Here is a 17167-nt window from a genome sequence, read left to right as displayed (position 1 = left end):
TATTAAAAGAAAAGATTACAATTGTTCTTTTTTTTTTCAAAAAAATATAAATATATAAATAGCAAATACTTACTTTTATTGTGAAATTTACATTGTAAAAATCTCTAAATTTTGCACTTTTAAGGGATCGTGGTTGTACAGCTCCTTCAGCTGCAAATATCTGAATAAGAAATAATTTATAAATTGATTTATTTTCGATCTTTCTGACATGTATATTATTCAAATACTGTAAGAAGCGTTTCAAGCATTAAATGCAATAACAAAATTATGAATTCTAAAATAGATTTTGATAAAAATTAACGAATAATTAAAAACATGTAAGAATTTTTTTATATTAAATAAAAAAAAATAATAATCCTGAAAAGATAATTGTAAATTTATCATTACTTACCCTATATTTCAAGAGAACAAGAATTTGAGATTTAAGTATTAAACCTTTCATCTTGCCATACGTTTCTGGGACCTGAAAAAGTGTACAATATTATATTATACAATATTATTATTGGAATTTGGGAAATTATTCTTGTTTTTATTAAATTATTTATGTTAGTAAATAAGTTTGCCTTGAATAAATTAATTCCAACATTTAAGTTAATATTAATTTTTCAAGGCAAACTTATTATGCCTAAAAACAAAAATTATCTCCATTTATAAGTTAACTGGGATATTTTACTGTTTGCTGCACGTAAACATCTTGTAGGGACATTAATTTTCATGAGTTTTCCTTAATTCAGTGGATTTATTATGAAGGAGTCGCAATACAAATAATAAGAGAAAGAGAGATAGAGAAAGGGGGTAGGGAGCAGTAAAAAATGTTGACTGCATTTTTTTTGTTTTTCATTGTATTTTGAATTGGTTTCATTACAAAGTGAAATATTTTTTGTTCGTACGATTATCTAACTTTGCCTTTTTTGCTGCACAAGCAAAAGAACAGCTTTAATTATCAAAGCAATCAAAAAGATACATTTCAACTATCGTTAAAATTGTGTAAAATTGAGTTTACATATCTGAAGTTATGGATTAAGAATAATTTTGATATTGGGTATGATTCTTAGTCATTTGTTTGTAGCTTATTTTGTTGCCTTAATGAATCTTGCTTTCCGCCTTAATGAATCTTGCTTTCCGGGCTGTTGGAAAACTGCTTCTGTGGTACCAGTATTCAAGAATTCTGGCGAAAGAACTGACCCATTAAATTATCGCCCTATTAGCCTCCTCCCACTTTTTGCCAAAATATTTGAGACCTTAATTAACCATGCTCTAGTCCAGCACCTTACAGATGCTAAACTTCTGACCGACTAACAATATGGATTTAGACAAGCCTGTTCCACGGCAGACATCCTCACTGTAATCTCTGAATGCATATACCATTCACTGGACAAAGCGGGAGAGGGCAGAGCGGTAGCTCTAGATATATCTAAGGCTTTTGACAGGGTATGGCATGAGGGTCTCCTCAGGAAGATTAGATCATACGGTATCACTGGTAGAATGCTTAACATAATTAAATCCTTCTTAGATAAGAGAAAAATCCAGGTTGTCCTCGACGGTCGTACATCTAAACAATATGATATAGATGCGGGAGTGCCCCAGGGATCTATTCTTGGACCTCTGCTGTTCCTGATATTCATAAATGACCTCCCCGACAAAATTGCCTCTGAGATGGGTATATATGCTGATGACACCACACTCTATAGCAGGCACGACAGGAAAACAAATGAACATATATCTAAAGTAATCGCAGAAACACTAGAGGATGACCTCCAATCAGTAGTGGAATGGGGACAAAAATAGATGGTCACGTTCAATGCCGCCAAGACAAAACTGGTTTCATTCAATAATTACAAGAAACCTTCTCTACCACCTATAGCAATGGCCAACGACTCTTTATCTGAGAGTATGTCTCTCAAGCTCCTTGGCCTAACGTTCACAGGAAACATGAGTTGGAACAATTATATCGAGAGCATTGCCAGGGCCGCTGCGAGGAAGGTGGGCTCTCTCTACCATGCTAGAAAACTTCTAACACCCGAAAGTATCCTGTACCTCTACAAGGCCACTATTCGCCCATGTATGGAGTATTGCTGTCATATTTGGGCTGGTGCATCGGCTACTAGTCTTTCGCTCCTTGACAGGGTTCAAAAGAGAGTCGCAAATCTGATAGGCCCTAAACTGGCATCTAAGCTTCAGCCTCTCTCCCATCATCGAAACGTTGCATCCCTCTGCCTGTTCTACAAGTATTATAATGGTGAATGCTCTGATGAACTGCAAGCACTTGTGCCCCCACGACGTAAACACCCTCGAAAGACCCGACAAGCTGCAAAAGCCCACCCCCACACTGTAGAGATCCCTAGATGTAAAAGATCTTTCTACTCCAGGAGTTTCTTCCCCAGAACTGCTAGACTTTGGAATTCCATTCCAGGTCACTGCTTCCCCAACTGTACTGACATGCATAAGTTCAAGTGCAATGTGAACCAACATCTCGCTGCCCTAATCCCTACATAGTACCCCAGTAGATGTTTCCCCTGATAGTAGCCCCCTACACCAAAGTGGCAATGTGCCTTGTTTGGGGTGAAAAGGTAATAAAAAAAAAAATAAATAAAAAAAAGCTGAAATTTCATTCAGATTAAAGATATGGCAATTTTGCTTTTATAAGACCAATAGACGTACATGTAACCTATTGTGTTTCAACTATTATTTACTCTATTTTTATTTCATTTGAAAATTTATAAACAGTGATATATAAGGCATTACTAAAAGTAAAAGTCTCTTCATTTTTTTTTATTATTCGCAAGGATAAGATAGAATTAAAGAGACATTTTAGTTTTTTATTTCATTTACATTCATGTTTACAATATGTGTGGCAAAATGAAGTGATTGAGAAGTGACACTGAAAAAGGGGAGCCATTCTTTCTTCAAATACTGACAGACATTAAAAAAATAAAGAGTTGTTGAATCAACATAGAGTGAGAAAGTTATCTATCTATTTCTCTCGCTCTAATTGAAAAAATGTGTGGCGTGTTTATTTAATTGCAAGTAACTAACATGGAACTTTAAAAAATTAGTCAATCTCAGAACTAATTAATATTTAGCATGTATTTTGCGTCACTAAAGTAAGGAAAAACCCGTAGAAAAAAAACATGTTTATATACTCAGCTTTGGTATAATAATAAGTTTTAAATATTTTAAATATTATTAAAATTTTCGGTTTTAAAATTACAGAAAAAAATCTTATAGTAAAGATATGTTAGATACTAAAAGCATGGTAAGAAATATAAATATCTAATTGTTAAAGTGAATTATGTGATAAGTTAGAGAAGGGTGTTTTGAGATAGTGATAGGCTCATCAGTTGACAACCTGAAAGAATAGTATCATTATGAGAAACGGATATCGTGTGTCATGCACACACTAGGAAGTTAACATTTGTCTTTTTCATGATAATACAATTTACACTCGGAACATTAATGTATGTAATACAAACTTTCAAATATTTGTTAATACATATTTATATGTTCTTATTCTGTTAAGTGCTATTTCTTTTCTATTACTATTTAATTATATCATGAGTTTTGTAATTAATAGAAAGATTTGTTCTTATAACACTATTTAAAGTTATATTTGAAGATAAATTTGGTTTACCTTTCGTGAAGTATTTACTGTTGGTCGGTCATCGGGAAAAGCAACAACAGGAAACCCACATGAAGTCTCTATTTTTAGAAGATCTACAAGTTTTCCAACTGAACAAATTGGATGGACACACACTACAGGTTTGCTCATAATATCACTGCAATTGGACAAAGTTCAACATAAAAACAATTTTCAGCATAATAGAATAAACAACTTTTAAGGCAGAACATATTTTCAATAGATTATATTGAAATGAACAAGTTTAGTATGTGACCATATCTGACGTCACTTAAAGACAACTCATTTGCTAAATGAGAAAAAGCAAATGACATTTTTCAAACTCACTTTGTCTTAATATTATTTCCATTAAAAAACAAAAACAATTTATATTTACTTCTTATAATAAATAAACTCATTATATAAATAAATATATTTACTTCTTATAATAAATGTATACTCATATTTATTTCTTAATATGCAGTCAAATAATATTAACCAAAAATGTGAAATGATATGAAAATGTTATGGTAAATGAGTATTGTGAGTCTTAAAGGCAGACTTAGATCTGATGAATTCAAATAAGATTAAATCTGAATAATATAGGGAGATGTTTGCAGAACAGGAGACTGAGATAGTATGGTTACATTGAAAGAATAGATGAGAGTTCTTAGGTTAATAGATGTAAAACAATTTTTAGGATTTTATTTGAAAGGAAGTCACTCAAGGATAAGGGTTAATCAGTGTATCGTGGTCACTATGCTAACAGTGTATTAATATTTAATGGTGGAAATTGGGTATAATTTAATTATTTCAGGGGACAGCTCAACAAGAACTTGTTTACATTGGACTTGAAGATGACCATATTATAGTCACCCAGAAGGCCAGCAGAACAGAGTTCCACAGGCAGGCAGTTCTTGGAAAGAACCTTTGTTCATGAAATTTTGGTTAAGGTAGCAGGCTCCATTCATAGCAGAAAATCAAAGAAAACATGCGAGGAAGTGATAAGGATGACTTGAGAGACGGATGGATAAATGAAAACCTGGTCAATGTACATTTCTAAAAGCCAAATATGGTGACTGATAAAATAACCTTTATTACTAATGATTAAAACAAAAACAGAAGAGGGACAAATAATGTTTGAAATTCAAAGCCAGATTTAATTTCAGGAGAGTTTCCATTGGATAGATAATCTGTACAAGTCTTGGAGATGATAAAGAGTTTTTGGTGGGTAGTTGATCCATACAAGTCCTGGAGATGTAAAAAGTTTGCGGTGGCTAGCTGATCTGTATAAGCCTTGGACTTTAAAATTTTGCAAGCAAAATACCAAGATCTTTCTCATGTGAGCACAAAAAATTATGTGTGGGAATTATAAAATATCCAATATTTTTATGGAGCGATTCCAGTTTCTGATTGGTTGCTAGCAGAACGTGGATCCATCTGATTGGTTAGTTCTTATTGCCAGTGTCTATAAGAAGGACCTTTCAATTTTTTTTAATCATACCCTCATAACATAAAATATTGCAATATAATGTATTTCTTCATATTTTAAACTTTACAAAAATATATAATTTTTCTTTCTTTTGTTTTTAAGATTAAAAGAAAATAAATCAATGAAGAGTGGAAGAAAATAAGTTATTTCCACCATGATGTCTTTCAAGATAGTCAAAGACAATATAAGAGGGGGGGGCATTAGTGAATGAAGGTAAATAAGAATGAAAATAGTCTAACTCTCTCACCGTTCATCTATAAGCTGTAAATTGTGGATACACAGAAATAGTTGACACAAGTTAATTTGAGAATCTTGAGATGATTTCTCAAACAAGCCATACATTCCAGTGCACAATTAAGCCTTAATTAATAAGTGCATTAATTATTCTTTCACAAAAGTATAAAAGATAGAAATTTTTCAGAAAAATCCATTAAGAAAAAAATGTTTAAATTTGTTTGCATAACATAATCTGATTATAACATTTAACATGTTACCACAAGAAATAAGTGTATCTACTAAAATGAAAATAAGTGAAATTGTTTATCTATTGTTGGTAGATTTATTGGCATATTTTCTTTATTTTCATAGATTCTGAGCATTTCAAATTGAAAACAAGAAACTTTGGAATAAAAATAAGTATTTTTACAATGGACATTTAATCCCCAGAAAAATGTAATGAGTTATTGCTAAATTTATTCTTATATTTGCATATATTATTACATTATATGTACGGCATAATGACGTTGACATATCGGTTCTTGTTAGATCACCAGCACTGAGCCTGGCCAATACTAAATGAGTGATCATTTAAAAATAACAGCCACTGTATGTAAGAGGACATCAACACCTCCCTACAAAAACTACAAAAACCTATCATTGCCATTTCCCTTGACTGGGATATACATGAGATTGGGGACTGTTTGTGACTTTGATATTTCGACAAAAATTTTCTTTTCTAGGAAGCTGATTCAACTTAAGTTGAATGTCACTGTATATTATTAAAATAAGACTAGGTTTTAAGTTTTATAGTTAGAAAACTTCCAAGACTTATTTTTGTTTAATTTGGTTGTTCAAACTACTATTCATCTGACACCATTTTTGAAATTGTGCTAAACTCAGAAACTATAAAGAATTTTTAACTGAATTCTTTATTTAATCCATGGATGTAGATTGTTCTCATTCTGTCAACCACAACTTGTTAGAAATGTTTATTATTGATTATATTATTCATCATTCTTAATTCTTATCATCTGTAGTAAGGATTGTACCACCAATCTGCACAAGACTGTCATTTGGAATCGGTTTTTAACGATAATTAACACTTCTACTTGGTCATGACAGATGGAATGAGAAAAATCTGTCTATGTGAATGAAATAAAATGTTCAGTTTGAAATTCCATATAGGTTTCCAAGTCTGACACAAAGATTGTCAATTTGAAAATATCTGGGGGGGGGGGTACATTTAAAAAGATATATGATTTGTAGGATGCCATTTGATGGTACCATGCTGGACTCGTTCTTTTCAGATGCTAGAATAATTGGAGTGCTGACAATATACTATGTCCAAACATTATAAAAGATGGAAAAGTTATTCTCTATAACCAAATAATTTTCATTCATATTCAAGATAAAAATTAGTATTATGTACAAACATGTACAGTAAGCCGACACATTATTAAAGTTTTTTTATCATTCAAAATGATTTCAAACATTTTTTTTTTACTTGGAATATGAAGTTAGATAAATTCTAATTTGGCATCAATTTCATGATTCTGTTTTTTTTAAATCCTGCATTCAAAGAAAATTGATGGTTTTAATTTGATCAAGATTATAAATTTGTTTAAATTTCTACAAAAAATTATACATTTGTTTAGATTTCTAAAAACAAAAACAAAAAAGACATTAATCAGTCCATATATAATAACATTATAATAATTTTTTTTTTCATTAGTCTACTTTAAAAGTTACAAATCCATAAGTAAATAAACAATAAATTATAAGATCAATTACAATGTAATCCTGCTTTACGCTTTCTTTTTTCCTCTATTGATTTTTTAGATACCAACCTTGCTTTCACTTCTTCAAACATTGGTGGCGGTTCAGCGGGTAACATCGGAATTCCTGCCACATGAATGTTCATTTCATACAAACCCTAGCAAAGAAGAGACAACTCGTTATTCGCATAATAAAAACGTACATCTGGCAAAAAGCGTTAGAGTTATTTCCCTTACATCAACAAAAGATTTTCGTTGAAGATATGCTGCATTTTTTTTTTTTTTTTTTTTGCTCTGAATATTCGTAACAAAACAGAACAATTTTGTGGTTTACTAATGAACAAATTCTAATGAAATAATAGAAATATGTGTACTTAGCTAAAAAGTCGAATGAATTCGAAATACTTTGCCAACAAAATCCGTGTCTGAACGTGGATTATATTATTCAACTAGAAGTATACCCGTGCCAGGACAGTTAAAATAAATTTCCCCACGAATAGAACATGGTTTAAACCATTTTATACCCACTTACAAAGATTAAAACTAACATATAACCTAATGTTTAGAAACCTTATTTCAATTTTGACCTAAATCCATTACATGATTTTGATTCTTGAAAATGTCTCAAATTTAAGTGAAAGGAGTATTAAGAAGAAATTGAAATTCAGGGCATCTTGTTTAATACGTGTTCAATGACTATGAATAAGATTTAATGATTTAATGATAAGATTTAATGTAAACTTGAAACATTTGAATTTTTAAATTGGAGTTTGTCCCCATATTATACCCCTACCCCTAAAATGCCTTTAAAATACTCAAAAGAAACCGAAATTTTAGGAACATTTAAATATCAAATTGGTTAACTTTCACAAAAGTTGGAGGGATCTGAAATTTCTATTAAGGTATTATTCTTCCATTTTTGTCCTGTTTACATAAGCCCACATTTAGACCCTCTAGCAGCTGTGTTCCAAAATGTATAAGAAGCAATTAATTAGTTTAGGAGTAAATCATGTATATGCAAAAAATATAAACATATACTCATTTTCATAGAGATATACATATTGCTGACAGACTCATGATTTTATTTGTGTTTTGTCAGTTTTATGGTGTATCAACCCTTTTTCGATTATTTAATACAGAAACAACAAACATATTGAATGCATTGAGGTGGGAGAGTTTCATACCTTTCCCAATGGAATTCCAGTATAAGTGAATACAACAGATCTGACAGGATTAATCAATTTCATAATCTGGGTAAGTATTGATGACACTTCCACCTCTGGTACAATATAGGAACAAAGTTCGATAAATAAGATCTTTTTGTATCCCGAAATAGTTCTTGGAACTAAATAGAATTTTGGAAATGAGGATTGATAATTTGGATCATCGTAGATATTATTCTTTCAATATTTAGGATGCTTCTTCAGGTGTATCATGTCGAACTAAGGAATTTTCATGTCAAATTTAGGAATAGGTACAGAATTTCAAACAAAACTCTTTATTTAATTAATGAGGGTAGATTGTTCTCACTCCATCAGACATAACTGTCTCCAGGAGATTAAAGGTTCAATCTTCTGTACAGGCAATATTAAGACTTCTATATAGTAATAAAATAATACAAATTATTCATAATTGTTATTTATTCATTTTGTAGTTGAGTGATATCTTTTTCAACTTCTCACTATTTAGATTATTTAGATCATGACTTTCTTCCAAATAAAAGATAATCGCATAAATGTTTGTAAATATTTTATTCTGAACTAGTTTGTTCAGGATATTGGTGATTCTTCACACCTATAGAGAAGTTATTATTTTTTAAATATTTGTTTTTATGCACTCAAAACAAGGCATATTGCAACTATATTGTAAGGGGATACTATGATAAGAGCCAGATTTATAAAGGGGCAATTTGGAAGGGGAGTCGGGTAATAAGATACTTATTCACATATTTTATTCTGAAGTAATTTTTCAGATTTCAGGAGAAGTTAGCAGTTTTATTTAATAACAATTATTCAAAAACAAATTACTGATTATACAAAAAAAGATATGGAAATACTTTTGCATAATTACAAATCAGAAAGAAAATGCAAATATTGAAATGATTAAAACAAGATATTTACTAATATAATCTCCAATGTGTGTTTTTTTTAAAATAACTCTTGTTTTGTTTGTAACACTAAAAATATTCCATTATTATATTACATGTATGGGAAAGGAAAAGAGAAATGTTCTATTTTTACATTGTTAATTTAAAATTTATTTTTGTAATTTTGTTTTTAATTTAAGAAAATAACATCAGATATTTGTGTGTTTCAAAAATGTATATAATGTAAATAAAACAATCATGCTGTAAAGGTCGATACCAAAAATATATTTTAGTGACTTATGGATGATTTTGAAACTGTCTGTATCCACAAGAACAAACAAACGGACGCATTCAACAGTCGTCTGTTAATTTTCTTAAAAATAAAAATGTGGTTTTACTGTCTTTAAGTGATTACATATAAACAACCTGCAAAATAAATTTAAAAAAGAATATTTAAACTTTACAGTGGAGGATCACTTTTGCATATAAATTCAACATAAAATAATCACCTATATCCGGGCCACTAGTATTAATAATCACCCGCTTCTGTGCCAGATAGCATTTTTAAGGCAATGTAACCATTTTATTTCTTTTTTTAAATCTTGTTCAATTCTTAAATTCTTAGAGACCAAGTTTTAGTGTGTGGTTTAGGGTGTTTTTTATTTTTAAAAAAATACATTACATCATGTCATAAATAAAATAATGAAATACTTTTTCGATATGCATGTTTGCAGGGGAGAGGGAAAAGGGAAGAAGTAGAATAATTTTTCCAGAAGATCTATATAATCACTGATATTTTTAAAGACTCATATAACCCTATAACCATCTATCTTTTGAAACTTGTATAACCATTGATTTATTTTTTGAAACATGTATAACCATTAATCTTTCATTGATCTATTTTTGAAACATGTAAAACCATTGATGTATTTTTTAAATATGTAATAATCATTGATCTATTTTTTTTGAAACATGTATAACTATTGATCTAATTTTTAAGCATTTATGACCATCGATTAATTTTTTGAAACATGTATAACTATTGATCTATTTTTTAAACATGTATAACCATTAATTAATTTTTTTTAAAGATGTATAACCATCGATTAATTTTTTGAAACATGTATAACTATTGATCTATTTTTTAAACATGTATAACCATTAATTAATTTTTTTTAAAGATGTATAACCATTGATTAATTTTTTGAAACATGTATAACCATTGATTAATTTTTGAAACGTATGACAATTTATCTATTTTTGAAACATGTATAATCATTATTTAATTATTGGAATTCTTTTTGAGATGAGTAATTTGTATATTTTATTTATTTATTTCGGACAATTATCCTCATCTATTTTATAGCTGTTGTTTAACAACCTGATAATGGCCAGAGGAATAGTTGGCCAACAACACAACAACTATAAAAAAGATGAGGATAATAGTCCGAAATAAATAAATATGTACAATCATTGATCTATTTTTTGAAACATGTATAACCATTGCCTTATTTTTTGAAACATGTATAATCATTGATCTATTTTTTGAAACATGTATAACCATTGCCTTATTTTTTGAAACATGTATAACCATTGATCCATTTTTTAAACATGTATAACCATTTATTGAGTCTCTCCAGACGACATTACCTCCTTGCAATTTTATTTTATTATTTTATCACAACTTATCAAGGCCAGAAGTTCAATTAATGATATATGGTTATTATTACATAATGATTGGTATCTGAAAAAATGAGCAACATTATGGCAGTACTGACATTGATCAATAGCATGAACTGTATTTGTTTATTTATAGGGCAATTTATGACAAAATTTTTGCCATTGGATTTGAAGATGACCAACTTGTAATCAGCAGGGGAAGCAGCATTGTGCTAATGTGATCTACAAGCCAGAAGCCCTTACAAAGAAGCTCTGTTCATGGAAATTCTGTTTGATACTAGGCATATGGTGTTGAAGATTACCATTATAGATAACTAGTAGTTATTTATAAGAACATCAGTAACTTCCAAAATTGAAAATGTACACTATAGAAATGACATTCAAAAAGCATGACTAACCCAAATATCCTCTGACAGTATTCATTAGGCTAATTATCCACCCATCCACTCACTCTTCTAACAGAGGATAGAAATGGCAATAAATGAAACAAGTTCAGGTATTTTTCTTTTTACTAGGGGTCACTGCTTATTAAGGGGCAGAGGCCACTCGAGAATAAAGGTCAATGAGTGGTAAGTGGCTAGTGAGACATCACCGTGATGACTGGTAATGGTGAAAATTGAATAGGATTTGATTATTTAAGAAGACGGCTCAACAAGAACTTGTTTATATTGGACTTGCAGAAGATCATGATATAGTCAGCTGGGAAGCAGTTCTGTGATATTATTTTCCAAAGATGGGCAGTTCTAGAAAAGACACTTTGCTCATGGAATTTTCCTTTAGTTTTAGGCACAGATAGAGAGTAAGCAAAATTGTTGAGTGCGAGTTTGAATCACAGGTTTTATCTAGGGGAGATAACTCAAAACTCAATTTCCACTAATTGTCTTCAAAAACTGTTTTCATTAATAAAAATCAAAACATTGAATTTCAAGTAAAATCAATAAAACCCAGATAATTGTGATTAAAATATCCCAAAATTGCGAAAAATGATTAGGTTGAAAATTAATCATTAATGAAAACAATTTTCAGAGGACAATTAACAAAACTTGAGTTTTTAGTTATCTCCCCTAGATAAAACCTGTGATTTAAATTAGCGCCAATTATGGATAGTGTAGAAAAAAGATGGAGACCATCTGAAACAAAATAAGAGTTATGTTATTAAGTAAAGGTATTAAATTATGATAAAAAAAAAAATAGGTGATGTACTTACAGTTGAAAAGAAATCACCAACCCACTTGGATATTATGAGTACCATCATTAATGGTAAGCCGAGTGTGATGTCACCTGTACATTCAACTAAAATAACCATGATACTGACGGTGGTACGAACTATACCACCAAGTTGAGAAGCAGCTCCCAATAAGGCAAATTTTCCCAAATTGTTTGTCTGAAAATAACCAAAAATCAACAGTTTAATTTATTTCTCCAGCAAAAAAATAAATAAAATAAATAAATAAAAATAAAAGAAGTCATATAATAAAGATCCTAAAGTGACGGCCAAAGAATTCATCTCAGACACATTTCTCCATCAGGAAATAAATTTTTTATGAATTTGGACTAAATTTCATATTTTAATTCATTCACTGGATGAAAAATTCTACAGCATTTCCTCATGTTATTCACATCGGAAACTCTTCTATTTCATTAGAAAAAAATAATTAGTTGTTGATATAGCAAAACAAAACCATTACTTACTTTGTTTTTCTGCAGATGCATGACTTATAAACATTATTGGAAGGTGATGATGATCAAGTGGTTAATGACATGGACTGACGACCTGTATGTTCCAAGTTCAAATCTAGTTCGTTCCAAAAAAAAAATCACTTTCACTTAGGATGTTAGCAACCTTCATGTAGTCTCTTCCGTAAGTACCTGAAGTTTTTCTAGAAATAAGTCTGACTAGAGAAATATTGGAGAAACCAATGCCAACTGTAGAATTTTCAGATTCATATGATCATGATGATAATGAATAATATTACTTCTGAGTTATATTTATCTCTCTACATTCATATCAATAATGAGTGTGTATTAGGTTTACATAAAAACTAAAAATGTATTCATAATGACTGTTATGTGATTTTGAAGATGTTAGGGCCAATTTTAAGCTTATATTAAAAAAGGTGATAATTGAGATAAATTAGAAAGAGGTCAGGAAAATTTATGAGATCCATAGAAAATATTTGAAATAAATTTTAGCTTGCAAATGAGCCAAAACTTTATCCACTTTAAGTTAAAGAATTTGAAGAGCTCTTTCTCCACATCAATACCTTTTTAAAATGTCTGTCTCTGTTTCTGTCTCCCCACCTCTCTCTCTCTCTGTCTGTCTGTCTGTCTGTCTGTCTGTCCGTCTGTCTCTGTCTCTATCTCTCTCTGTCTCTGTCTCTCTCTCTGTCTCTCTCTCTCTCTCTCTCTCTCTCTCTCTCTCTCTCTCTCTCTCTCTCTCTCTCTCTCTCTCTCTCTCTTCCTCCTCCTTCCAGTGATATGATTCTGGTTAAATTAAGGAAATACAAAAGTGGTTGAAAGATTCAGGGTAACACAAGCATAACTCTGCCAATTATTAGAGTTTATGATTGACAATATGAAGAAAATGATATTATTGAACTAGTCCTTTTGTAACTCATAAGTTTTTAAACTTGTTAAAACTCATAGAGTTTACTATGTAGTATACACTGCATAAGCCAGATGCGAGGGACGTTCCAAAAGTAATGTCTCCTATCTTTTATTCCGCCTGAATTGATCAGAGGCAATTGCAAATTGCATTGTTATGATGACTGAACCTGAAATTTATTCATAACCTGAAAGTTTCATTTCTCTGTTGCAGATATTGACAGTGTGAGACTCTAAGAGACTCTGCCATGGATGTGCGTCAGAAGCGAAGATGTATCACTGAATTCCTCCATCCCAAAAAAATTGTACCAATCAACATTCACTGACGCCTATTGAATGTTTATAAAGCTGATGCAGTTGATGTCAGCACAGTTAAGAGATGGGTTCGTCGATTTAAGAGTGGTGACAGAGATGTGGGTGATAAAGTTTGCTCCAAACTTTTACAACCAAGGCATCAAAAGAAGCTGGCAAAAGTACATTGAGAATCGGGATGACAATGCAGAAAAATAAATTCTAGAGCACAATAGGTCATCTACTTTAATGGTTCCACTCCCGTCTTCATAGCTCTTTAACGTTTTAGGGTTTGCTTAAAAAAAAAATTGGAAACCTTACTTTTGGAATGACTCTTATAGATACACAATCTATATTATTTGTTGATGACTATAAAACAGTGATTACAAAATGTCATAAAGAAATTTGAAAACCTGTCTTTATTTTGGTCGAGTTTTACAGGTTAAGATATGCCGGTCTTGAAAGTATGTTTAATATCTGTCTACGTTGGAGGTTTTAACATATTTTAGTTTTATTTTTAATATGTAGTGTTATTTTCAATAAAAAAAAAATAATGAATACAATGGTTTTAAAACAGTTTGTATGTCATATTTTACAATTGAGTTTATTGTCCAACTGTTTATTAATTGAAAAGTCATCAGTTTATTCAATTGAAAGTGTAAAACATATCAACGTATATATTAAAAATAATTTTTAGATACAGAAAAAACAATAATGTACGTAAATGAACTAGAGAATATCAGAAGGGCGAGGCACATATTGGTAAAAAATATTGTTTAAATATTAATATCAAAGTTGACGTAGACCATCTCCTCATCCAAAAACTCACATACACACAAAAAAAAAACATTGTCAACTTTTTGTTTAGTTCAAAATGTTTACAGCGAAATAGGATGCAATTTAAATAATGATACTGGCATAGAAGAAATTTGAAAGATTAACACATTTAGTCATAAAAAATGAGAAAAAGTATTATTTTCAAGTTTCTCCTGAAAAAGTTAGATTAAATATTTAGATTCCAACAATTACTATAAAAAAACAATTAATTATTTAAAAGCACAAAATTATAACATTGTCATCATGTAATCTCTGACAAACAATATAGGTTTAGACAATGTCGTTCTACTGCAGATATTTTAACAGTTATCTCTGAATGCATATACTATGCACTGGATAAGGCGAGCAAAGTTTGATATATCCAAGGCCTTTGACAAAATCCGGCATGAAGAGCTGCTAATGAAAATTAAATCGTACTAAATATATATATACTAAATATAATAAAATCCTTCTTAGATCATAGGACCATCCAGATTGTCATTGACGGACGAACATCCAAATAGTATGACATTAATGTAAGAATGCCTCAGGGGTCGATCCTTGGATTATTATTATTCCTGATATTAATTAACGACCTCCCTGATAATATTGTGTCCGAGATGAGTATATTTGCTGATGATACAGAGCTCTATAACATACACGAGGGAAGAATAGATGTACATAAATCTAAGACATCAGAATTGCTAGAAAATGACATGGATGGTAATATTTAATGCTAGCAAGACTAAGCTGCTATCCTTTAATAATTACAAGACGCCTCTCCAACCACCGATATCCATGACAAATAGTATCCTAGATGAGAATTCTTCCTTGAAACTCCTTCGTCTAACATTTCACTGGCAATATGAACTGGAACAAATACATTAAGAACGTTGCAAAGGCTGCTGCAAGGAAGGTGGGTTTCCCCTATCATGTTAGAAGACTACTTACACCTGAGGATATCCTGTACCTCTACAAGCATGGATGGAGAACTGTTGCCACATCTGGGCTGGTCCATCTACCACTAGTCTTTCCCACTTGGATAGGGCAAAAAAAAGATCGTCTTCAATCTAATATGTCCCACTTTGTCAACTAAGCTCCTACTTCTGTCCCATTGCAGCAATGTTGTATCTCTGTGCTGTACAAATATTTTAATGGAATGTGCTCTGATGAACTCATTGCACTTGTGCCCCCTTTGACGTACATATCCCTGACAAACCCAACAAAACAAAATCACACCCCTTCACTGTTGAGGTCCCTAAAGGGAGCTTTCTTCCCTCAAACAACTAGACTTTGGAATTTCCTTCCTACTACCTGCTTCCTTGACTGTACATGCAGAATTTTAAATGTAATGTAAACCAACATCTTGCTAATCTTTCCGAAGCATGGTCTCAATTAGCAGCCATTAAGTCCAAGTGGTGGTATGCCTTGTTAGGGGTGAACCTGAGTAATATATATATATGATCTTAATGTTTACATCAATTTTAATGTGATTTACACAATCATAAATATTGCAAATAGTTATTGTTTTGGTTTTATTTTGCTTCCTTGAACTTTTCTTCATGCATATTCCATTCTTTTGAAGTAAAATGTAGAGACAGTTGTCCACATATGATATTTTATCTGGAAGGATTGACTGGGGATGATCTTATTGTCAAATAGAACGGTATACAGTAGATGGATATTTTACTAGTTGGAAAGATTTAAGATGAAGTCAGGTGTTGCTAGAATTTTAACCTCCCTAAAACATCTTGTAAGTTCTGGGAAAAATAAGGGTAGTATCTAGACTTTTCCCTCCCTCCACTGATTATTATCTAGAAAGAATTCCTAGTTAAGAAGAGCACGATTGGTTAATCTAATAAAATATAGTTTTGTGCTAAAAATCACCATGCTCTTCTTCTGATAAAATGTGCAAGAAGACATCTAAACTACCGTTACCTAAAGCCAATAAATAAAGCACAATATTCATTATGTACAATAGAACAATATTCAATGTATGCTTCTCATTTTGCAAAGTTTCTATAAATTCAAAAAGTGTTTTTCTAGCAAATCTGTAATAATGTTATGTACTTCCATTTCTTGTAATAAATAATTTTACCAAGAATTCTTCATAATTTTGGTTTTGGTTTCGATTATAGCTGATGGCACTCCAATTTTATCAAGAATTCTTCATAAGTCTTTGTTTCGGTTTTGGTTTTAACTGATGGTACCTTAGTAATCTCTATTTTTTATAAATAATTTTATCAAGAATTCTTCATAAGTTTTGGTTTCGGTTTCAATCATAGCTGAAGGAACTAAAGTTATATATATATATATATATATATATATATATATATATATATATATATATATATATATATATATATATATATATATATATAGGGATTCGGTTTCAATTCAAGCTGATGAACCCAAGTCATATAGATATATTTTTTATTTTTGAAATCACAACTTTATAATATATAAAAATCGATAGAACATTAACTCTATAATAATATATACAAAATCTGCAAGAATTAAAATATCATATTTAAGCGTATTTTACGACCTGGCTATGCCGGGCGTCTCTGCTAGCTTGGATAAATACT

General features: G+C 30.7%; 2 protein-coding genes across 5 annotated transcripts in view; one reads left to right on the top strand and one right to left on the bottom strand.

The window, feature by feature from the left end:
* Positions 1-17167, bottom strand: part of LOC145296251 (H(+)/Cl(-) exchange transporter 7-like) — a 594517-nt gene that overhangs the window by 17569 nt on the left and 559781 nt on the right. For all 3 annotated transcript variants that reach the window (XM_080142486.1, XM_080142534.1, XM_080142525.1), the window contains exons 16-20: positions 12076-12252; positions 7175-7260; positions 3632-3776; positions 392-463; positions 74-160 (exon numbers count right to left, since the gene is read on the bottom strand). In XM_080142486.1, coding sequence (XP_079998612.1) covers positions 74-160; positions 392-463; positions 3632-3776; positions 7175-7260; positions 12076-12252 — 567 coding nt within the window. The remainder of the gene's footprint in view (positions 1-73; positions 161-391; positions 464-3631; positions 3777-7174; positions 7261-12075; positions 12253-17167) is intronic.
* LOC145296667 (uncharacterized) overlaps positions 1-17167 on the top strand; it is a 109905-nt gene that overhangs the window by 66683 nt on the left and 26055 nt on the right. The window contains exon 1 of one of the 2 annotated variants that reach the window (XR_013870012.1): positions 12249-12729. The exons of the other annotated variant lie outside the window; for it this stretch is intronic. The gene's annotated coding sequence lies outside the window, so the exon portion shown is untranslated. Of the gene's footprint in view, positions 1-12248; positions 12730-17167 lie in introns of those variants that run through there. 2 annotated transcript variants of the gene reach the window in all.

This window comes from Euprymna scolopes, chromosome 1, assembly GCF_053919585.1.
Source record: "Euprymna scolopes isolate OS-2025 chromosome 1, ASM5391958v1, whole genome shotgun sequence".
NCBI lineage: Eukaryota > Metazoa > Mollusca > Cephalopoda > Sepiida > Sepiolidae > Euprymna > Euprymna scolopes.
Note: the sequence above shows the minus strand (reverse complement) of the source record. Positions and strands in the feature narration are given on the sequence as shown.